This window comes from Malaclemys terrapin, chromosome 9, assembly GCF_027887155.1.
Source record: "Malaclemys terrapin pileata isolate rMalTer1 chromosome 9, rMalTer1.hap1, whole genome shotgun sequence".
Classification (NCBI taxonomy): Eukaryota; Metazoa; Chordata; order Testudines; family Emydidae; genus Malaclemys; species Malaclemys terrapin.
Window position 1 is genome coordinate 56,309,113 of NC_071513.1, and position 24,076 is coordinate 56,333,188.

Below are 24,076 nucleotides of genomic sequence, written 5' to 3' on the forward strand. Positions count from 1 at the left end.
GTCACCATATTCATGACCAGCATGACACCAGCTTTTACAGGATACCTTACAAGACACTGATTCACTAAATATTGTGATTGTGTTGAGCGTGCCTTTTCCAGTTGGCATAAAGGGCCAGTTAGGATCACTTTAAAAAAAAAAAAAAAAAAAACACTGGTTGAGACTGTCCAGTTTTCCCATAGTGAACGTAATCAGGTCATAATCATCGGTCCCTAGGCAAACACCAGCTTCCAGTCCAGTGATCAATTCTACTTTGTGCTGACCTTTTGTATGAGAAAATCATAAATTTTTAGAAGCTGATGTTTTACTACTGGCTGCATGAGGTACCTCCAACATGTCTCCCCAAGACTGAAGTGCCCAATGATAGCTTTTCTCTCCACATATTACAGATAGACACTTAAGGGGCAACTCATCCTTTTCTCTAATTTCATTCAGTGGTCAATAACACCCCTGGTCCTCCAAGTATACTCTCCTGGACTTTGTTTGTTTCTGCTGTTCTGAGTTATCGACAATGCGAAAACACAATGATATCTTTAATGTAGAACACCACCCTCTTTTATCCACTCTATCCTTGCTAAACAAGTTTTAACCAGCTACTCTAACATTCTAATCAGGCACATCAATCCCCCAGCTTTCAGTCATGGCAATTATATCCAGTTTCTTCTCATTCTATTCCCCATAGGTTCTTATGCCGCGCTCATCATCAGAGTGTTTCAGTAAAGCATTAAGCAACGTGACTAACACCTGTCATGTGTTCTTTGTTCTTTCATTCCCTCCCCAGGGACACAAGAGTGTACAGTAGAGTGTCTTGCTTTGGTAGGTTATAAAGGGAAGGAGTGTTTTTGTGTTAATATACATGTTGCTATGTATTTATATTAGAGAAAGTATGGTCAAATACGAGTCTTGCATTTGGAAAATGCATGTTGCATCAATGAGAATTTCCAATACCTCTTTTATTACCCATAATCCTTGCATTGGTAAACAATTAAAAATTCTTTCCACCTTCTTTGTCACTTTGGTTCTGTATGTTCACAATTTATATGTTTGTATGTACGTGTCTCACATCTGCCCCCAGCACCTCCCCCTTGTGATCATTTAACATCCACCTGGTTGCTCCAACTAGTCTCCCACCAAGATTATGCCCCTATTTCTGAGACACAGGCCTTCAATTTCATATCAATTGCATAGCCAATGGCACACCTACAAGATTTTCCGCCTTTTCTCGCTCATGGGACTAGAAGAATCTCTGAGAATATCACCTGGACTTGCCTCTTCTTCGACTTCCTCCTGAGATTTTTGAAGTTTTCAATAATCTGTGTAGTTGCGCATGATGCCATATCACTGGTCCCAGTGTATATTACCAGTGGAGACTTGCCAGCCAATTTCAGAATCCCTTCACTCCAGAAAGAGTACACTGTTCAGCTATCCTTGTGTCTCTTCCTGATTTCTTTCTGTGTTTATTAATATGGAGTCGCTTATGACAACTGTCCTTCATATATACCCCTTATATGGTCAGTTTCCTCAGTTTGTGGGGGTCTTTCATATAATAACAAATTTACAATTGTTTTGTTTTTAATGAAAACAGTAAAGCCATAAGAACTGGCGGGGAGCTCAGGAGCAGGTGCAGTATCTGAAGCTACTTTTAAATGTATTTTGAAACTGAGCAGATTTCAAGTTCATGGTGTCCCTTTAAAATGCGCAGTTTGCTCAGTCCCCAGACGAAGGGATCCCAACTAACTGCATTTAACACACACTCCTAACCCCCTCCATCCTATCCCACCCCCCCCCCAACTGTTCCTCCCATTCTTCCCCCCGGTACCTCTCCTCTAAGTGGGGGAAAAGGAAAGTCTGCTGCTCTGGCCCATGTTTCTCCAATTCTGCAAACTCTCAGAGCTGTCTGGGCAGGTTGAAGGGGCCTGACAGAGATGGAACTGAGCCAGCTGGAGGGCAGACACCATAACTGCAGCCTCTTACCTGAGGCCTGGTCCACACTAACCCCCCACTTCAGACTAAGGTACACAAATTCAGCTACGTTAATAACGTAGCTGAATTCTAAATACCTTAGTCCGAACTTACCGCGGGTCCAGACGCGGCAGGCAGGCTCCCCCATCGATGCCGCGTACTCCTCTCGCCGAGCTTGAGTACCGGCGTCGATGGCGAGCACTTCCAGGATCGATCCGGGATCGATTTATCGCGTCTAGACAAGACGTGATAAATTGATCCCAGAAGATAGATTGCCTGCCGCCGAACCAGGAAGTAAGTGTAGATCTACCCTGAGAAGAGGACAGCACAACCTCTAGAGACAGGAGGTTCCAGCACCGGCTTCCTATAGCACCAGTCAGCGAAACAACTGATCAACAATAGCAGTTACAGGAGGAAGTCTGAGTACTATTGCCCAATCATCACCACATTCTCATCCACTCCCCTTTCTGCAGCCTCCCATCCCCAGCAACAATTTGGAATAGTAAAGACATTGTGTTTCTCCCCCCCCCCCCCCCTTAGAGCTGGAAGTTTAGAGCAGGGGCTAGTGAGAAACAGATATTCTCAGCACTCTCCTAGAGGTTTATTAATTATTTATTATTATTAAAAGATTCACCTATGTTTATCATAGCAATCAAACTATCTCCCATTTCTTCCTAGGGACTAAAAACCCAATCCCCACTTTGTCAGTAGAAACATCTTTGACAAATCAAGTTAAACAAAATGAGGAGAGCGTAAAATAAACTGAAATTAATATAACAAAGGTACAGGAAGGTTATATTATTGTATTTATTTTTACATTTAACTAGCTGAATTTTTGTTTGGTTGGTTGGTTGGTTTTTTGTATTTTGTTTAAAAGAAGATGCCACAGAATCCAGAAACCTTGCAGCAACATTTAGGACCAGGTTACTGCAGAGTCCAAGAGACCTTGGTCCATCTTAAGGTCCTCCCCCAGTTTAGGACAAATTAGCCAAATTTAAATATAAATGGTGGTTCTACCATTGTTTATACGTCTTACACAGCTCTAAAAACTTAACTCCAAAGAAAACAGTCAATGAGGTTTAGGTTAGGAACATTTAAATTCAAAAGCACCTTGAAGTGGAAGGTTGTTGTTAGCTGCATTCGGGAAGATGCAAGATGGCCTGGAGTTAGAAACATTTGCAGGGAGAATCAGTGCCCTCAAGTTGAAAAACGAGATCAAAGTTGGTATAGTTTTAGAAAACTGTACAGCTAAATTTTTCCAAAAAATGGAAATTCATACAATACTAGTAGGTTGAGAAATCAAGCATGCGAAGTCTAGAAACATGAAGGTTGGACACCTAATTTCAACACTGCATCCCTTGCAGATGGCCTTACAATACGGCCTCTCTTTATAAAATGTTTTATATTATCAAATATGTAACATAAAATCAGAATTTCTTGCACTTTTTACACAGTACACAAACATACCATATTCCGATCAAGTATCTAGAAATCAAATAATGTGAAGAGGATCAGAGAATATGCCCACTTCTCTGAAGAAATAGTTAACAGAAGACCGAATATTATTGATATTCAAAAGCTTACTTTAGTTTACCCCTTTAAAATCTGAATATTCTAAAATATTGCATTAATTCTGTTGCCACATTTAAGATCTAAATTGCACAGGGAACCTAAAATATTTTTGTCAGGAAAAATTAGATTTATCAGTTACGTCTATAACAAATACAGAGTTATCAGCATATACAATTTGTAGCACTTATCCCCAAAGCTAAATTACATTTCATCAGGAAAAACACATGCCTATATCTCATACATTTAAATCAACAAAAATCCCACAACCATGTCTAAAATAAGCAATAATACACCAATAAGGACAAATACTAACATTCCAAACCATCCTTGAATATAACAGCATCCCCAAACAACTCCTTCCACAAGCTGAGCTCTGGCAAATTCCAGCATCTAAGATTCCACTGAGAACATCCTGACTATATTAATTCAAATCTAGATGATAAATGAAGCACCTTAGCTGATGTTAGTTATCAGGATAGTAAACAGAGAAAAAGATAGTCCCTTTGGCAGTCAGGACCCAGACAACACAGATCATAATCAGCATCCTGAACTGCAAACTGTAGCAAATAGGAAGCTAGTTTGGCATAAAGCATATCTTTAGAAACACCTCCAATCTTGATTTAAAGACTTCCGGTGATGGAGAATTCACCACACTCCTCAGTAAGCTGTTCAGTGGTTAATTACCATCACTTTTAGAAGTGTGCATCTTATTTCCAGTTTGATTTTAGCTGATTTTAACCTCCAATCATTAGCCCTTGTTATTCCGTCAGCTGATAGTAAACAATTAAAATATCTTCACTCTGTGACAGCAAAATATGGACCCTGTTCAAGTCAACTCTCATCTCTTTAATAAACTAAATGGATTGAGCTCCCTTAATTTAATTGTAGAATGTTTTCCAGATTTAAAGTTATTCTTATAGTTCTTCTCTAAAACCTCGCCAATTTTCCTTCATTCTTTCTGAAATATGACCACAATGGAACACAGTATTCCTCTATTGCTCTCACCAAAGCCATATTACAAAGGTAATATCTTCCTACTCCAATTTGATATTCCCCTGCTTATATACCCAAGTACCATATCAGCCTTTTTAACCACAGCATCACATTGGAAGATCATGTTCAGGATACTGGAAGTATGAACTAAACTTTTTACTCCTGGGGGAATTCTGCGCCCAAAAAAACCTAAAAATTCTGCACCAAAAAATTAAAAGTTTTGCATGCAATATTTTAAAATTCTGCAAATTTTATTTGTCAAGATAACACTACATAATCAGGCCAGTTTCAATTATTTTGTTAATTTATTTCAAAATATTTGCTTGCAAGTATGTCTGTAACAATACACACACACACACTCCCCAGAGAGTAGAGAGTTAAAGAAACCCCTATGACAACCCAGTTCTTGTTTTCCTGCCCACTTCCCCTCCCCACAGAGCCCAGCCAGGGGGCCAGACACCCACAACCCCTCCCCCCCCAGAGCCCACCTGCAGGGGCTCCATCCAGCCAATACACCCAAAACCCCTCCTCCCCAGAGCCCAACCGTGCCACCCCCCCACCCTACAGGCCAGCTATGGCCCCACCTTGCCCAGACATCCGTCTCCCTCCCCCACCCCTCCCCCAGGGATCCAGAGGGAGAAACAGCCGGATGCTCGGCCCCATGCTTGCATGGAGTTTCCTGCGTGCCGCCCTCTCCTTCCCTCAGGGCATGCTGGGATCTGCAGCTGCCAGGAACCCTTTAGCCCCTCTTCCTTCTCCCAGTAGCGTCTTCTATGTGAAAGCTGGGCTCTGCCGAGTCCAGTGGCCCCTACTAGTGGCTAGCAGCACTCCAGCCCATTTCTGTTGGGGAAAGGAAATTCTGCACACACATTAATTTCTGCAAAATTCTGCATTGCGTAGTGGCACAGAATTCCCCCAGGATTAACTTTTTTCCTAGCTGCATGACCTTACATTTGGTGGTATTAACATGTATGTTTGATTGATACCAAGTGATGGAGATCACTCTTAAACTGGGCACAATGACCTATTCTCACTGATACCGCCCTACCAATCTCATTCCTCTACAGACTATCCGCAATTATATATTTTCTTCCAAATCATCAATATAAATATTCAATAACATTGTACCAAGAACAAATACCTGTGGGCACCCCACTAGAAAAACACCTCAATTATTTGGTACTTCTATATTAACTACATTTTTAATCAGTCCACTTTTAATCCATTTAAAGTTCACACTGATTTCCTACAGTGCTAATTTTTAAATTAGAGTACCACGCAGCACTAAGTCAAATGCATTTCAGAAGTCCAAGTCAGTTATCATTATCAACCAAATTTATAAAATAATATCAAGTTCATTTGACAAGACCTATTTTCCATAACATCAAGCTGACTGGCATTATCGTACTATTCTTTATTCAGTCCTATACCAGCCATTCAGTTATGTGGCCCAGGAACAATGTCTTGCAAACAGATTTAATTACCCAGGTCATCCCATTTACCTTTTTTAAAAATATTAGCACAACTTCCCTAGTGTTTCAAGATTTATTAAAAATTATCAGTGGGTCACAGAGCTATTTGACCAACTCTTTTAAAAACTCTTGGGTGCAAGTCATCCATACCTGCTTATTTTAAAAATGTTTAACTTTAGCAGATGCAGTTTTACATCCTCTTCAGTCACTGTTTAAATTTAAAGTACTTCACCATCATTATATATGAAAATGTCATCTTGCTTCTTTCCACATATAAAACAGAGGTATCAGTTCAACATTTCTGCCTTGGCTACATCATTGATGACAATTTTACCATCTTCATCTAACAACTGATCTAAGTCACTGTTTGGATTCCTGATAAATTTTAAAAATTCCTTTTTATTGTCCTTAATTCTACTGGCCAGGGATTTTTCATGGTTACTTTCAGATTCCCTTATTTGTCTGAATTTAACTTCTAATTTATATACATTGCTATCAACTTTTCCACTTGATATTTTTATATCACTAATCTAGCCATCCACTAAGCACTTCCAGTTGTTGAGAGTTCACTGTGATTGCATCCACAAAAAAATTTTGTTCCTGGTTTCATTGCAAGTCGATAGCAAACAGCCCAATGGAAAGAAGCTACACTTGAACCAAATACTTGTTTCTGCATCAAGCCGAAGTATGATTTGCTACATGAAGGTTTGTTTTCATTAAATTCATTGTGAAATACACATTCTACCACTACAGGCCTACAAAGGAATAAGAATAATTTTCTACCATGAGCTATATATCCTGAAAAGCAGGTGGCCTGATGGTTAAAAGCTATGTTGAGCACACTTGTGCCTTAGCATGTGTTGTGGATTTTGTAGTATTTAAATGTAATTTCAGAGGGAATGAATGGTGTAGGGCACACAGTTTTTCCTCCTCATTCAATACCTATGCAAAGATGTCTAACCGATTGACAACTTGTACATTTCCAAAATGTGCATTAAACAAAAGTTATTAGGTCACTGTGTGGAGTGAAAGCATTGAAATTAAATTAATGTTGGTTAGTGAACCTTCGTGAATCTTATTACAATAGTGATTCTATGTCAGCTTCAAAAATTAGTTCTGCTTTTCCTGCAGCTTTGTCTCTGAAGATCCAAAAACATTTACTTCTTCAAAGTGACCATCCTGAAGATATACTGCAATATACTTTAAATGAGTGACAGGCAAACGTAATTGTCTTAAGTGCTTTGGTCTCACTAGCAACTCAGCATACAAGATAGATTGTGTATATACACACATATATATATATACACACATATACACACACACACACCCCTCTAAAAATAGTTCAAAATTGCCTCTAAGTCATCAGCAAGAGCTTGATGTTACCATCAGCTTTTGGGACTTAAACAGTAAAATTTGAAAATGTCTACAAATACATTCTAACCTTTAAAGAGAGAGATCATTTGAGATCCAGAATAGACTGCATGCCATTTGAACAGCCTATATTCACTGCTGAACTATCTAAACTGAGGTTCCTCACTTATTTGAAGTGTCTTGGTTTCCAAAACTCCTAAAGCAGTCTTTATTTCCTGTGTGATGTCATCAGCTATCCCAGATTTCAAGTCTATCAGTCAAAGAATACAAGGACTCCCATGATCAAGGTCTGATATACACCAGCTCTTGATCAACTATAGCTCTGCCAGCAAGTGAGTAATAAAACTAGCTTTCTTTATGTATTTCTAAGGTATTTCCCAAAGAGATGTTCCAATTTCCCCTCTAAAGTATTTCACTCCAGGGATGTTAATATAGCCCCAGCCAAGATTCAGGTCAGTTACCTGCAAGCTGAGAAGTAATTAAAAAACAAGTCATCTTTAATATCAGCATTCCTTGTTAGACAAAGAAGCAAAGTTTTGTATCTCCTCATGTTGCATTTTACAGAGCAATCTAGCAATAGGAATTCTTTATGGACAAAGACATTTTCCACTGTCACGCATTTCACATGAGCAGCATAGTATCTTCCATGAATTCTGGAAATTATGTTAATAGCCAAGTTTTTAAAAAAACAAAAAATAAGACATCACACTCACAATATTATTTTCTAGCGACTTTTGACTGGGCTAAGCCTGCAGTTTTGTAGGATTCCACTTTACACCACAGATCACCATGACATGAGTTTCTCTAGAAGAGCAAATCCATCTGACACCTAAAAATCAAATCAGCTGAAGGCTAAAAGTCCATCAAATGAATAAAAATAGATGTTTAGTGTTTGGTTAAAGGTTCTGGCTGAATAAATTTGAGATTGTAACTAACTTCTCTGCCTTAGGTTTGTGATGATGCAGCGATAGTTGTCTCAGTGTGCAGTAGCTCAGATTAGAGTGTTGTGGAAGCAAAAAAAGAACTGACAGGAAGGGGATGCAATGCATGACAGTTTGTTAGCAAAAGTCAGGCTAACTGTAACCCTAATAACGCAAAATTTGTAAAAGCGAGGATTGTGTAAGGCGAGTGGAAAAGAACTGTGTAAAAAGTTGTTGCGACCTTGTGTAAATAATGTGTAAAAAATATTGTATGTAGACTAAAGTTAAAACAAGTAAAAAAAAATAAAATATCAAGATGGCCTATGTATAAACAAAATGCAGCTGTTGCTTATTATTGTCTGTAATGAAAGGTATAAAGGTTTGCTGTAATTGTTTACCTGTAGAGAGACCTGTTTAGCTCTCTCCCTCTACGCAATTGTTAAAAAAAATAAAGTATCTGACTTGCTGTACCCAAACAAAAAGTGAGAACTCTGTTATTCTCCAACAGTGTGAACTATTCAATGAAGCATTGGCTCTGAAGCTTAGTGACTTTTTTTAAAAATATTTAAAAACACCTTTCCCTGCTGATTAAACTAGCAGAATCAAGTTATTGTGCTTACCTATTCTTGGAGATAGTGGCATAGAGCATGGCATCTAGATGTTGCTAAACTGCTGGAATGGGGAAAATGCATTCAGACGACCTTGACCCCATAATGTAACGTTCCCTCCATCCCTGCCCAACAGAAGAAGGTAAAGGGATATGCATCACTAGCACTGAAAGCCTCATCTGCCTCCTGGATTCCAAAAAACAAGTCTAACTCCCACATTTTCCTGGGTACCAAGAGTACTACTCGTCCACTACCCAGATGTCAAAAAAGCTTCCCCCTACACATACTCGCAAAAGCTTCTACAATGCAGTTATGAGGTTCAGAAGTCTGCAGAAGATCAATGTGCCACAGAACCCAGGGTCCTTGCTACAGTGCTTCCAATATGGGTCTCCTGTTCTGAAGCAAAAAATTTGGGAGCATGACGACATGTGGCTGGTAGGCAGCTTGCGGGGCAGCAGACTGGGGGGTATGTAGGGACCAATGAGAAACAATGTACTCCTTCACATCTTAACTGTAAGTTCTTCACCTTACATTTCATCAAGTGTAAAGGGTCAGAACAGAGGTGGGCAATGAAACTGGATGACCCAAGGCCCCTGACAGCCATGGTCATCCTGCTACCCTCAATCCCTCCGGCTTGCTTCTTAAGGGACTCTTTGGTCCCTCCATAACCTACCAATCTTAAGGTGTCTTAAAATAGTGATGGATTCAGAAGCAGTGTCACCTCAATCTGTGGACTCTGCCACATGATTTCAGTCTAATGTACCTCATAGGGCAGATAGTTCTGATTACAATTATGGTGAAAGGGAGAGAAGACTTTGGGAAGGAAGTTCTAGCATGTGGTCATCACTACTTTAACCAAATAAAAAAATCATGAGAGGATACACAAGAATGCATGGTCAGCTGCCTCAATTTCCTGGCCAAGGTCTCAACCATAAAAATGCTACCTTCCAAGAAAGTAGGGTGAGCAGGAAGAGAGGAGAGTGACAAAGAACTGTAAGTACTACGTTAAGGCTCCAGGGAGGTACATGGAACCTAGAGGTACACTTAAGTGATATTTCCTCAAAGATGGATGGAACACTAGGTGCAAAAGCACACCAGGGCTCTCTACACCCTTCTTAATCTCTTTAGATATTTAATCTGGGTGCAAAAAGAAATTTTAAAAAGGAAAAGCTAATGACAGTAGGAAAGTACAACTCCTTTAGGCAAAGCTTTTCTATAAGTATGCCATTGGGAGAACATGATCTAAACCCTATTCAATAATACTGAAGTGCCCCTCTTTCTAGGCAACAAGAACATTTTAATAACTTTCCTAGATCAAGTCTCAACATGTTTCTCTCACAAATCAGGTCCGTAGAAAAAGAAGCCTTGTCAGGATATGGGGAAGGGCCTTAGGTCAACACATCCTTCAGCAGAGGAGAGGAAATCATTACCCCCCGGTTTGTGGTGGACAAAATCCTCATACCAATAGGATTTTTTTTTTCTATTGTACATTCTTGGGGCAGAATGACTGTACAGTGCTTAGTGCGATGGGGCCCAGCTCCTGGATAAGGTTTTCAATTACTACTAAGATGACTGATCTTATTTTTCTTAGCATTCTCCACAGATTAAATGTCAAGGAGTGAACAGAAATGGCAACATAACTTCAAGGAATCAAGCCAGCATCCTATGTGATCATTTCATGGCCTCCATATACATTATTAAACGTATCCACCTTTTTGTTGTTCCTTACGGTGAACAGCTGAAAGGTGTTCCTCTTAAGAGCCCATTCACCTAGATGGATTTAACTCAGCTAGTCTTCCTCAGTGATTTCCTTTATTACTACGAGGGAAGCTGGAGGGAAAAACGGTTACCTACCTCCCATAACTGTTGCTCTTAGAGATGTGTTGCTCATGTCCATTCCAATAAGTGTGTATGCATGCTGCGTGCACGATCGTCGGAAGGTTTTTCCCCTAGTGGTACCCGTCAGATCGGCTGTGGAGACCCCTGGAGTCGCACCTTTATGGCAGTGTATATAGGTCCCTGCCGACCCGTCGCCTGCTCAGTTCCTTCTTGCCGAAATACTCCGACAGGGGAGGCAGGCGGGATTTGGAATGGACATGAGCAACACATTTCAAAGAACAACAGTTACAAGAGGTAGGTAACCGTTTTTTCTTCTTTGGGTGATTGCTCATGTGCATTCCAATAGGTGACTTCCAAGCAGATTCCCTGGGGGAGGGGCCGGAGATCACGTAGCTGCTAAGTGCAGGACTGCCCTGCCAAAGGCTACATCGTCCCTTGCCTGTTGGATAATGGCATAGTGTGACATGAAGGTGTGGATGGAAGACCATGTTGCTGCCTTGCATATGTCCTGGATAGGGACCTGTGCCAGGAATGCTGCGGACAACACCTGCCCTCTTGTGGAGTGTGCTGTAAGCGGAGGGGCTGGAATTTTAGCCAGATCGTAGCAAGTCCTGATGCAGGACATGATCCATGATGAAATGCATTGGGACGAGATTGGGAGCCCCCTCATCCTTTCTGCGATTGCAATGAAGAGCTGTGGTGACTTACGAAATGGCTTTGTGCCGTCAGTGTAGAATGCTAGGGCATGCCTAACATCCAGGGAATGGAACATGCGTTCTCTGTTACTGGCATGGGGCTTAGGGAAGAACACAGGTAAAAATATGTCTTGGTTCTCATGAAACTAGGAGACTACCTTTGGCAGAAACACAGGGTGAGGGCATACCTGGACCTGGTCTTTATAAAAGACCGTATGGGGGGCTCGGAAGTCAGCGCTCTGAGCTCGGATACCCTTCTGGCTGAGGTTATGGCCACCAGAAAGGCCACCTTCCAGGAAATGTAGGACAGAGGGCAGGTTGCTATGGGCTCAAAAGGGGGCCCCATTAGTGCGGACAGGACCAGGTGGAGGTCCCACTGGCCATCATACCTGGAGATAAAGTCTGTCCAAGCCCTTGAGAAACCAGCCCACTATGGGATTACCGAAGACTGACCTATCCACTGCCCCCCGGGTGAAAGGCCGAAATGGCAGCCAGGTGTACCCTGAGAGATAATATTGCCAACCCCTGCTGCTTGAGGTATATAACAGGTAGTCCAAAATAAGGGGAATTGGTGCTAGCCGCAGTTCAGTTCCCCTCTACAGAGACCAGATGGAAAAATGCTTCCACTTTGCCAGGAACGTGGCACGAGTGGAGGGTTTCCTACTTCCCAGCAGGACCTCCCTCTCTGGGTCCAAACACTGAAGTTCAAGAGGGTTCAGCCATGGAGTTTCCACACCGTGAGGTGGAGGGACTCCAGACTGGGGTGTTGAAGATGGCCACAGTCCTGTGTGATTAGGGTCGGGCACACGGGAAGGGATAGTGGTCTGTCCACTGAGAGGTTCAACAACATGGTGAACCAGTGCTGGTGGGGACACGCTGGCGCTATGAGGATCAAGGAAGCCCTGTACTGGCGAGTCTTGAGGAGAACTTTGTGTATGAGAGTGTGGAAGGGCGGGAACGCGTACAGCAGGTGACTCGTCAACGAAAGGTGAAAGGCATCCGCGATGGATCCTGGGCTGTGGTTCAAGAAAGAGCAGAACCACTGGCACTTCCTGTTGCTCCACGTTGTGAACAGGTCTATGTGGGGAGAGCCCCACCTCTGGAAAATCGTTTGCATGATGTCTAGCCTGAGGGACCATTCATGACCATGAAACAAGCTGCTGAGGCGACTGGCTAGCTCGTTTTGCGCTTCTGGAAGGTGCGATGCCTCTAGGTGTTTCGAGTGGGCGATGCAAAAATCCCACAGCCCGAGGGCTTCTTGGCACAGGGAAGAGGAGCAAGCACCACCCTGTTCGTTTATACAGAACTTCGCTATGGTGTCGTCAGTCAGCACCGACACACATGCGCCTTGCAGGAGGGCCTGGAACGCTCGGCATGCCAGACAAAGCATCCTCAGCTCACTTACGTTGATATGCAGTGATAGTTCTGTGTGGCACCATAGGCCTTGGGTTCGGATATTGCCCAGGTGCACTCCCAAACTGAGTGCCGAGCCATCCGTGACTAGGGATAGCGTAGGTTGGGATTTGGCAAAGGGTATTCCTGCACAGACACCACATACCAAAAGGATTTTTTTTTCTATTGTACATTCTTGGGGCAGAATGACTGTACAGTGCTTAGTGCAATGGGGCCCAGCTCCTGGATAAGGTTTTCAATTACTACTAAGATGACTGATCTTATTTTTCTTAGTATCAGAGGGGTAGCCATGTTAGTCTGGATCTGTAAAAAGCAACAGAGTCTCCTGTGGCACCTTTAAGACTAACAGATGTATTGGAGCATAAGCTTTCGTGGGTGAATGCATCCGACGAAGTGGGCATTCACCCACGAAAGCTTATGCTCCAATACATCTGTTAGTCTTAAAGGTGCCACAGGAGACTCTGTTGCTTATTTTTCTTAGCATTCTCCACAGATTAAATGTCAAGGAGTGAACACAAATGGCAACCTAACTTCAAGGAATCAAGCCAGCATCCTACGTGATCATTTCATGGCCTCCATATACATTATTAAACTTATCCATCTTTTTTTTGTTCCTTGCGGTGAACAGCTGAAAGGTGTTCATCTTAAGAGCCCATTCACCTAGATTGATTTAACTCAGTTAGTCTTCCTCAGTGATTTCCTTTATTACTACCAAGGGAGCTGGTTGCAGCCACCAGTGGAGAGACTCGAGGATGTAAGAGGGGAAGGTAACTATTGCGTCCAGTGGGTCCCTGCCCGGCCTGTGCATCCACGCCAACCATGCCTGGAGGGGCCAAAGGCATAACCTGGCATGCTGGACCACATATGCGCAGGCTGCCATATGCCCCAATAGTTTCATGCAATTTCTGGCCGTGGTTGTGGGAAATCGGCGAAGGTTTTCAATAATGACTGAGTGCTTGACTACGCAGCTCGAGCAGGAACGCCCTGGCCTGCATGGAGCTCAAAAGAGCTCCTATGAATTCTATTCTCTGTGTCGGGGCCAGTGTGGATTTGGGCACATTCAATATAAGGCCCAGCCTGCAGAATATGGCCCGGGCCAGAGACACATGCGCTGTGGCCCGTGCTTGCGACCCGGCCTTGATGAGCCAGTTGTCCAGGTACAGGAACACTTGCACCTAATGTTTGTGGAGGAAGGCTGCCACGACCGCCATACACTTCGTGAATACTCAGGGGGCTGCTGAGAGCCCAAACGGGAGCACCCTGAAATGGTAGTGCTGGCCACGGACCAGAATCTCAGGAATCGTCTGTGAGCTGGGATAATGGATATATGGAAGTACACATCTTTCAAGTCAAGGGCAGCGTACCAGTCCCCCAGATCCAAGGAAGGAATGATGGCGGCATGCAAAACTTCACTTTCCTTATTAATATGTTGAGGTCTCACTGATCCAGGATAGGCTGGAGCCCACCCTTGGCCTTGGGGATGAGGAAATAACGGGAGTAGAACCCCTTTGCCCCTGAACTCCTGAGGAACCTCCTCTATTGCCCCTAGAGCGAGGAGTGATTGCACCTCCTGCAAGAGAAGTTGTTCGTGAGAAGAGTCCCTGAAGAGGTACGGGGAAGGGTGGTGGGAGGGAACAGAATTGGATAGAATATCCCACTCCTACCATGTTGAGGACCCAGCGATCTGATGTGATCTGTGACCAAGCCCGGCAGAAGTGGGAGAGTCAATTCACAAAGGGGGGAGGGGGAGCTGTTAAGGATCCAAGACTGAAACTGATGCTCCGTCCTCGGGCGCATCTTCAAAAGCTTGGCTTCAGGCCAGGGGGCTATTTGGTCAAACCCTGGCCTTGGCCTGAGGACTGTGGCAGGCACCTCCTATTATTTCTGCCCCATCTCCTTAACAAGTCTCGCCTAGGAGGCCCAGAGTAGAAGCAGGATGGGAGCTGAGGCTTAAAAGGCTTTCTTTGAGGCGTAGGGGTGTGGATCCCCAAAGACTTCAAAGTCACCCACGAGTCCTTAAGGCTGTGCAGGCAAGAGTCTGTATTTTGGGCAAACAGGCCTGCAGTGTCAAAGGGGAGGTCCTGAATTGTGTTCTGGACCTCAGGTGGTATCAACACCTGGAGCCACACACTGCACCTCATTGTAATGGCGGTGGCCATAGTCTAAGCCGCCGAATCTGCCACCTCTAACGCAGCCTGGAGGGAGGTTCTGGAGACCACGGTGCCCTCCTCAAGGAGCGCGCTAAACTCTTTGCGCAAGTCAGTCGGGAGCAACTCCTGGAACTTTGTCAACTAGCTCCAAGAGTTGAAAGCACAGTGGCTGAGTACTGCTTGCTGGTTGGCCACTCGAAGCTGGAGCGCCCCAGTCTAGTAGATTTTTCAGCCAAAAAGGTCCATCTTCTTAGCGTCCCATGACTTAGGCGCAGGACCTGGCTGTCCTTGCCGCTCTTTGTGATTTGCCGCATCGACCACCAGAGTCCCCGGCTGTCTGAAAAGGTGTGCGTACCCTTTCTGCAGCATAAAATAGCGTCTTTCCACTCCTTTAGCAGTGGATGGTAGAGAGGCCGGAGTCTGCCAGAGCACCTTAGTGGTGTTTTGGATTGTTCTTATTAGGGGCAAGGCCACCGTAGAAGGACCCTCCGGGGCAAGGATGTCCACCATTGGGTCAGACTCCTCCATGACCTCCTCTGCTTGGAGATTGAGGTTTAGGGCCACCCTCCTAAGAAGGTCCTGGTATCCCTTGGTGTCCATCGCCGGCAGGGTGGTGGTGGTGCCTTCCACCGCCTCATCTGGTGAGGAAGAGGAGAAGCCCCATGGGATAGGGTCTTCCTGTCCTTCTGGAGGCTGGGTCAGGTACCTCAGAGCCTCCCGTGACTAGAAATGGCGCTAGTGTCACTGATGGCGCTGGTTCGGGTGCTGCATCTGAGTGTGACAGCCCAGAGTCCCTGTCACGTGTGGGGTCCTCAGGAGCCCGGGGGTGTGGCGAGCCAGTGACATTACTTGGGGGGGGCGGGGTACGGGGTGCAGATGCCACCGATGCTGGCCTGGAGCCCTGACCCCAAGCCTGATGGTAGGCCCAAGTGGTCCAAAACAGCTATTGTACTGGGCTCTGCCACTGGGGCGGCTAGGCGACCACCGGTGCAGAGGATTCCACTGATCTGTGGTGCAGGGCCAGTGCCAGGAGCGGTAGCGGCTGTGTCAAGAGACAGAAGACACTGCGTCTGACTCGGACGAGTAGTCTGTGCCCGACCACGGGGAGGCAGAGCCCAACGGTGCCAGGGAGCGGTGGCATAACATCATAGGCTTGCCACGATTATGAACTAGAGGCAGTGCTACCATTGACGCCGCAAAGAGTGCCGGAGCCACATGCGGCGCCGGGATAGACACTGCAGCCGGTGCCACCGAAGGTCGTGCGTCGTCGTGGCAATGAGGTCCCGCGCTGCCTCGTAGGTATCCGGCGTGGAGGGAAGGTCAAGTTCTTCCTCCAAATCCTCCAAGTTGGGGAGTCCACTAGCACCAGACTCAACAGGCCTCCAATTGGGTCCAGACCATGGGTGTCCCACCGGAGGACGCACCCTGTTGGAGTCCCCTCATAGCTTCTTAATGGGGGAATGACCCGTCCGCCTTCTTTTTCTTATGCGGCACTGGGGAATGTGAGCGGTGACACCTGGTAGCACTGGCCTTATAAGTCAGGGAGCGGTGCTGGTGCTCTTTAGAGGAGTCCTTCCTCAGTTCCGGGACATCCCACCGATGATGCCGGTGCTGCTTCCAGTGCCGGCTGTGGGCGGAAGGCCAACTGCATCAGGAGGAGAGCATAGTCCCGCTCTCTCTTAGTCCCGGGTCTAAAGCTCCTGCAAATTGGGCAGTTATGTGTCTGATGGCCCTCTCCTAAACACTTGGGACAGGCAGCGTGCGGATTGCCTGTGGGCTTAAGTTTTGCACACCTCTTGCACGCCTTAAACCCGTGCAACCGAGGCATGCCCCAGTGCCTGGGGAAACTAGGGTGGGAAGAAGCCCCCCGAAGTAAGTCCAACTAACTACAAACTACTATATAATGAACTAACAACTAAGAAAAGGGAACCACTAGGTAGGCACCTGTGAATGCAAGAGACTCAGCTGCTCCAACAACCGTCACTGGCGGTAAGAAGGAACTGAGCAGGCGGCAGGGACCTATATACACTGCCATAAAGGCGCCACTCCAGGGGTCTCCACAACTGACTCAACCGGGTACCACTAGGGGGAAAACCTTCAGACGATTATGCATGCGGCACACACACACCCCTATTGGAATGCACGTGAGCAATCACTCAAAGAAGAACTTTAAGGTTTCTTTCCACCAAGAAGCATGGTTTTTCTGCTTTGTTTAAGCAGGGGCAGTTCACACAGGCTGCTACTGCTGTGCAGTCTGTCTTCAGAAGATGACAACTGGGATTTGTTTCTGAAAGCCAACGTGGATCTGTTCCACAATAACAACATATAAATTTCTTTCCATTAGGTACCAGACATCTTGAGTAGTTTTCAAACTAAGCACTTTCCCCACATCATATAAAACTATCATCTATGGTCAGATACATCCCAAGAAGATTTTGTAGGGGCGTCCCATTCGTATCTGGCCAACCCACTGTTTGTAGCATCTCTTCACTGAGACTACGGATGCACCAGCATCTCCAACTGCATCCCAAAACACAGTAAAATCTGCTCTAAAGATTTGCGATGTAACTGGACTGGGGGAGGAGACGAGTGGAAGAACCTTGACAAGATACAACAAAGCCCAGTAGAGAGGCAAGTGATCTCACCTTGACCATTTCCTATATGTGCACAAAATTAATGAGCTACTCCAGCTGGAACTTTTGGTAGTAGATGTGAAGAAAAGTATTTTGCACCTCTATATTCACCAGAAAAACCCTTGGTCTGAGGGGTGACAGGGGGGACCCATGAGATTCCATTTTAATTTTTGACAATGGACTAATGAACTAACTAGTTTTGTAGTTTTAGATGAGTGTCCCCTTTGTTTTTTGAGAAATGGAAAAAAATTAAGGATGCTCCTAAGAAATAATCAGGATGGGAGAATTAGTAAGTGGCTCCTTTGTCAAGAAGATAAATTGAAAACTTGCCAAAAGAATGCTTAGGGAAGAACAGGGAAAGGGACAGAAAATAATTACAGTGAGGAAAGAAGAGGCTGGGGAGATTTTATTTATATATACTATGGGCAAATTGATTCTCTCCATAGTGACATGAGGGGTATGTTACAGAATTCTTCTACCTGGCTATCCAGCGTGGGAGGGAGAGAAGAATTCTATAACATACCCCCCATGTCACTATGGAGAGAATCAATTTGCCTTGAGTAACTGCAGTCCAATTTTTTGGGGAGGGCGGGGGGGAGGAGGGAAGGGGGGAAGAGGGGGAGGTTTGAAATCAGCTCCTTAATTTACCCTACTGAACAGAGTGAACTGACATTAAGGGGATACTTATTCTGACCCCTACTCTGGGAAGGCCTGGCCTGCTGGCTGGATTTCCTAAAGGAACTGGACTGTAAAGGTTCATTGGGGACTTTGATTTGGAATTCATTCTTTTTTTTTTTTTTTACTTAAATTTCACTACCACATTATAGGAAGCAAAACGAGTCTTCCAAGTAGTATTCTGTGATCTGATTTATCCCTGTCTAAGAGGCCCTGGGGTGATTATATCAGCCTCTAAAGGGACAGAGGATTATTTGGGGGACACTGCCATTGAATGATCCAGCCAGGGAGAAAAGTCTTCCCAGGGGTCTCCCAGTCCAACTTATATTTATTAATAAACTTGGCCCTAAAATCCTTAATATATGATATTTCCCAGCATTATCTTTACCAAAATTACTCATTGGGGAATTCTGCACCACCGCGCAATGCAGAATTTTGCAGAAATGAATGTTGTGCGCACAGAATTTCCTTTCTCCCACAGGTTTCAGAGTGGAAGCCGTGTTAGTCTGTATGAAGTAGTTTTAGCTCACGAAAGCTTATGCTCAAATAAATTTGTTAGTCTCTAAGGTGCCACAAGTACTCCTCGTTCTTTTTGCTTTCCCCCACAGAAATTAGCTGCAGCGCTGCTGGCCGCCACTAGGGGCCACTGGACCCGGCAGAGCCCAGCTCACACATAGAAGACACTGCTGGGGGGAGGGGGAGAGAACTAGAGCTGTGGTTCTCAAAGTTTTGTACTGGTGACCCCTTTCACATAGCAAGTTTTGAGTTCGACCCTCCTTATAAATTAAAAACACTTTTTAATATATTTTAACACCATTATAAATGCTGGAGGCAAAGTGGGGTTTTGGGTGGAGGCTGACAACTCGCAATACCCCATGTAATAACCTTGCGACCCCCTGAGGGGTCCTGACCCCCAGTTTGAGATCCCCTGAACTAGAGGGTTCCCGGCAGCTGCAGTTCCCAGCTTCCCCTGAGGGAAGGAGACAGCAGCACGCAGGAAACTCCATGAAAGCCTGGGACCAAGCATCAGGCTGTTTCTCCCTCTGGATCCCTGGGCTCTGGGGTAGAGGGGGGCAGGTGTCTGGGCTGGTGGAGCCACGGCTGGGCTCTGGGGCGGGGGGAGAGGGGGCAGGTGTCTGGGCAAGGGGGCCCCCCCCATGACTGGGCTCTGGGGGGAGGGGGATTGGGTATATTGTCTGGGGGGGAGCTCCGTGGCTGGGCTCTTAGTGGGAGGGGCTGTGGGTGTCTGGCCCCCTGGCTGAGCCCTGGTGGAGTGGAAGGGGACAGAGAAAGAGGAACTAGGTTTCATAGGGGTTTCTTTAACTCTCTACTCCTGGGAGAATGGGGGGGAAGAGAGAGTGTGTGTGTGTGTATATTGTTACAGACATACTTGCTAACAGGTATTTTGAAATAAATTACCAAAATAATTGAAACTGGCATGATTATGTAGTATTATTTTGACAAATAAAATCTGCACAATTTTAAAATATAGTGTGCAGAATTTTTATTTTTTTAGCACAGAATGCCCCCAGGAGTACAAAATGAAGACAGGCAAGGTCTTTTCCCTACAGGTTTATCAAGATAAATGGAGAATCTTTTTCTCGTTACAGGATGAATCTTTAGGATCCTCACAACATATTTTCATAACATTGAGGATCTTGGCAGACTCTGGAATTTGGGATACAGACTCTGGAATTTCAGTATCAGGCTCAGAAAAAGGGGGATCTCCCCATCCTCTGTAGCCACAGCAATAGCAGAGGATGGGAAGATACGGGGCAAACAAAGGCTTGTAAGTTCTGCTCAGTTTGAAGGAAAGCCAGATTCAAAAACTGGAGAATAGATACACCTGTTAGAAGGGTCAAGAGGAAGAGTGCTCTGCCACAGGGAGAACCCCGGGGGCATCTTTTGGGGGGGGTCTTCCTTTATGCTATTTGCATTTGGTAAGGAGGGAAGGAAGAGGGAAAGTTCACCAGGTTTTGGAGAGCCTTTTCATCAGTGTAAACTCCTGGGAAATCTGGAAGACTACCGTCACCCCACAAGCTCACCATCCTGCCAGGGAATAGCAGATAGGTCCTGTTAATGCAAACGACTTTTTCATGAGCCACCAGAACCTGCCTCAGGAGGGGGGACCAGGACCTGAGTTGGGACCAAGAGTGGGCTGCACAATGACAGTACAATTGGTGCACTCTGTTCTTCCACATATTCCCTCTCCTGTTACCTTGCTGCAGCTAAAGGCTGAATGACAGCCAAGGCTGTGGAGGGGAAGGGAAGAGTCACAAAATGACAATTTCTCATTGGATACCAGAGAAGCACAAAAGAAGCATCCCATTAATTTGCACCAGTGGAACCAGGAAGCATTAACACTTGCAGAAGCAATAAGCTGGTGATACTGTGAAATTACTTCTTTATTTTTGTTATTCTTCGAACTGGATAAGGGACAGAAACTAAGGTTATATTTGTGTTTATTACATTATTCCTTTAGAATGGTACCTTTAATGTAAAATTGCAAAATTCTGCTAGCCATCTCACCAAGTGATTTGCTACAGCATGGGAGTAAAATATAATCACTTATCTATCATCAATGTTGTAAAAGTTGGAAATTAGATTTTGTACTTAGGCTGGTAGGCTTTCATAACAATATGCCAAGGCTGCTTTAAATGAATTCCTTAACATTCCAAATGAAAAGCATATTTACTCAATCACCTGTTCTGTAATACATGAAGTTAGATATTCCAAGTCTCTCAAAGTTACATTAGGGAAAGTAATCAGCTTTCAAAATCAGGTCAAAAGCAGTGCCTGTGATGTAGAGATCTTTATCCCCAACCTATTGTGAATCAGTGAAAAGGAGAGTAGCAGAGGACATACCTTGGAACTGCTCCCAAAACAATCAAGTTCGCTTTTTGTTTGTTGTTTCCAATTACAGCATTTTTCATATCTCTGTAAATCCAGAAAGAAAAACAAATCCTGGTAAATTATGCTGAGGTACTAAGTAAATTTTATAGAATTGAGCCCTGTTTCCACAGATTTTATCAAAATCTTTCAGATCTCCATGCTGCACCTACATGGCTGAACACTGCTTCAGGACACAGTATTTTCCAACATCTTTGGCCACAAAACCCAGATCTCCAGGTTTCCACTATGCCCCAACTCATTCAAATGAGCAAAAACCCACACCACTTCATGTTAGAATCACATGTGGAAGTGAGTCATTACTGATGAAGTCAGATTAGGGTTACCATACGTCCGGATTTTCCCGGACATGTCCGGCTTTTGGGGGTTCAAATCCCCGTCCGGGGGGAAATCCCCAAAAGCCGGGCATGTCCGGGAAAATCGGGAGGGAGGGAGGGCTCGGCCGGGGCCGGTGCGGGGCCGGTCCGGGGTAGCGGGGGGGGGGGTGCGCCGGGCCGCGGGGCCGGGAGCCGGTCCGGGGAAGCGGGGGGGTGCGCGGGGCCGCGGGCCGGTCCGGGGTAGCGGGGGGGTGCGCTGGGCGGCGGGCCGGTCCGGGGTAGCGGGGGAGGGGGGTGCGCCGGGCCGCGGGGCCGGGAGCCGGTCCGGGGAAGCGGGGGGGTGCGCGGGGCCGCGGGCCGGTCCGGGGAAGCGGGGGGGTGCGCTGGGCGGCGGGCCGGTCCGGGTTAGCGGGGGGGTGCGCCGGGCCACGGGGCCGGGAGCCTGTCCAGGGTAGCGGGGGGGGGGGTGCGCCGGGCCGCGGGCCGGTCCGGGGTAGCGGGGGGGGGGGTGCGCCGGGCCGCGGAGCTGGGAGCTGGTCCGGGGTAGCGGGGGAGGGGGGTGCGCCGGGCCGCGGAGCCGCGGGCCGGTCCGGGGTAGCGGGGGGGTGCGCCGGGCCGCGGGGTCGCGGAGCTGGGAGCTGGTCCGGGATAGCTGGGGGGTGCACTGGGCCACCGGGGGCCGGCAGTGCTGGGCGGGCCGGGGGTGGTCGGCCGGGGCTGGCACCCCAGGGCCCGAGCCAACCCAGGCTGGAGCCGCCGGGGGCCAGCCTGGGCCGCGCCTCCTCCCCCCACACTCCCCCTTACCTGCTTCAGGCTTCCCGCGAATTAGATGTTCGCGGGAAGCAGGGGAGGGGGCGGAGACTTTGGGGAGGGAGCGGGGTTGGGGCGGGGCATGGGCGGGGGCGGGGCCCCGTGGAGTGTCCTCCATTTGGAGGCACAAAATATGGTAACCCTAAGTCAGATGGACCACTTGATCATACCCACCCACTTCATCCAGCATCTAAAATAAGTCAGCTGTGGGGAAAACATTAAACCTCAGTAATGTGAAATCATAATCACTGTTCTGATGGGAGCAAGGAAAAGTCACTTCTTACCAAGGGGGAGAGAAAGGATAGTCCAGTGATTAGGGTGCAAGCCTGGGACCCTGGAGACAAGGGTTCAACTCCGTGGTCGGCCACAGGCTTCCTGTATAACCTTAGTGAAGGTTACAACCTGTATGCAAGAGACAAGGTGGGTGAGATAATATCTTTTGTAGGACCAACTTCTATTGGTGGAAAAGAAGCTTGAAGACCTCAGGTCTTCCAGCAACGGAAGGTGGTCCAATAGAAGATATTATCTCACCCACCTTGTGTGTCTCATATCCTGGGATCAACACTGCAAACAATAGCCTCTATGCCTCAGGTTCCCCAGCAGTAGAGTGGAGACAACAGCACTTTCCTACCTCACAGGGATGTTATGAGAATAAATATATTAAGAGACTGTAAGATGCTCAGATTGTATGGTAGTGGGGGTTAGATAGTACCTAGGATAAGAAGGCAGGACTACTCCAAACAAGAGGTAGCTGTCTAATATAACAGTTCTACATCCCAGCCAAGCTCCTGATGAAATGCTTAGTTTGCAATCTAATATGGTGCAGAAAGTTATTTTGTATACTAAAAACCACAAAGCACCCACTTGGATTTTTTACATTAGTTGCTTTTATTATACACATGATTCTCAATGAGTTTCAGGGAAGACCAGCAGTCTGTTACATTACCAGCTTACAGACAACTCAATAGAACAAATTTCTTAGCTTCTCTAAAACTGTATCAAGATTTAAATGAGCTTAGACTTTGCAAATGCAGAAAGCAAAAAAAATTCATCTGACTATTCAAAACCCTTCTAACTAGCAGAAAGGCAAGACACACAAGACCTCTAAGTTCAGTTCATGCATTTCACAACTCTAACCTTTCAGTAGTTAGATTAAGTAACACTGTACCCCAAATGGTTTCTCATCTTCAGTGTTCACTATTAGAGAGTTCTCTATCCAAAGCAATGTTCAGATTGCCATTAAGGCCCTCTATTTTCACTCACTCACGGTTTTTTCAATAAATTCTCTCTTTACAGCCAAAGTGTTCCCATGTTGGACCTTTCGGGGGATTTAGATAAGAGCAAAACAACTCAAGTGCCTTAAAAAAAAAAAAAAAAAACCACACATTAAAATAAACTTTAGAAGATTAAGAGTGTGTGTGTGTATGTGTGTTCCTAACTGAAGGCTAGTCACCATGCCAACTAAGAAAGAGTTAGTGTTAAGAAAACAATATTCGCAACAGGTGCACTAAAAAGTTTCCACCAAGCTTAGAGTTACAGTGCAATCCATGGAATTATATATTTACAGACACAATTTTAATTGGATTTGCTTGTCAGTTTGTGTTTGCTTTTCTCTATACCGCTATTTAAGCAAGGTCAACAGAAAGATTAGTGTTTTCATCTCTTCCTGATTTCCGCCCCCCCCCAAAAGCCAGGAAAAAACAAAGTGTGTGTGTGTATTATATATATATATGCGC

At 45.6% G+C, this 24,076-nt stretch overlaps 1 protein-coding gene across 6 annotated transcripts in view; it reads right to left on the minus strand.

The window, feature by feature from the left end:
* Nucleotides 1–24,076, minus strand: part of ARMC8 (armadillo repeat containing 8) — a 206,968-nt gene that overhangs the window by 172,506 nt on the left and 10,386 nt on the right. For 3 of the 6 annotated variants that reach the window (XM_054039451.1, XM_054039457.1, XM_054039453.1), the window contains one exon: nt 21,169–21,240. The exons of 1 other annotated variant lie outside the window; for it this stretch is intronic. In XM_054039451.1, coding sequence (XP_053895426.1) covers nt 21,169–21,240 — 72 coding nt within the window. Of the gene's footprint in view, nt 1–8,910; nt 9,024–21,168; nt 21,244–24,076 lie in introns of those variants that run through there. 2 more of the 6 variants (XM_054039452.1, XM_054039454.1) reach the window with 1 other exon arrangement.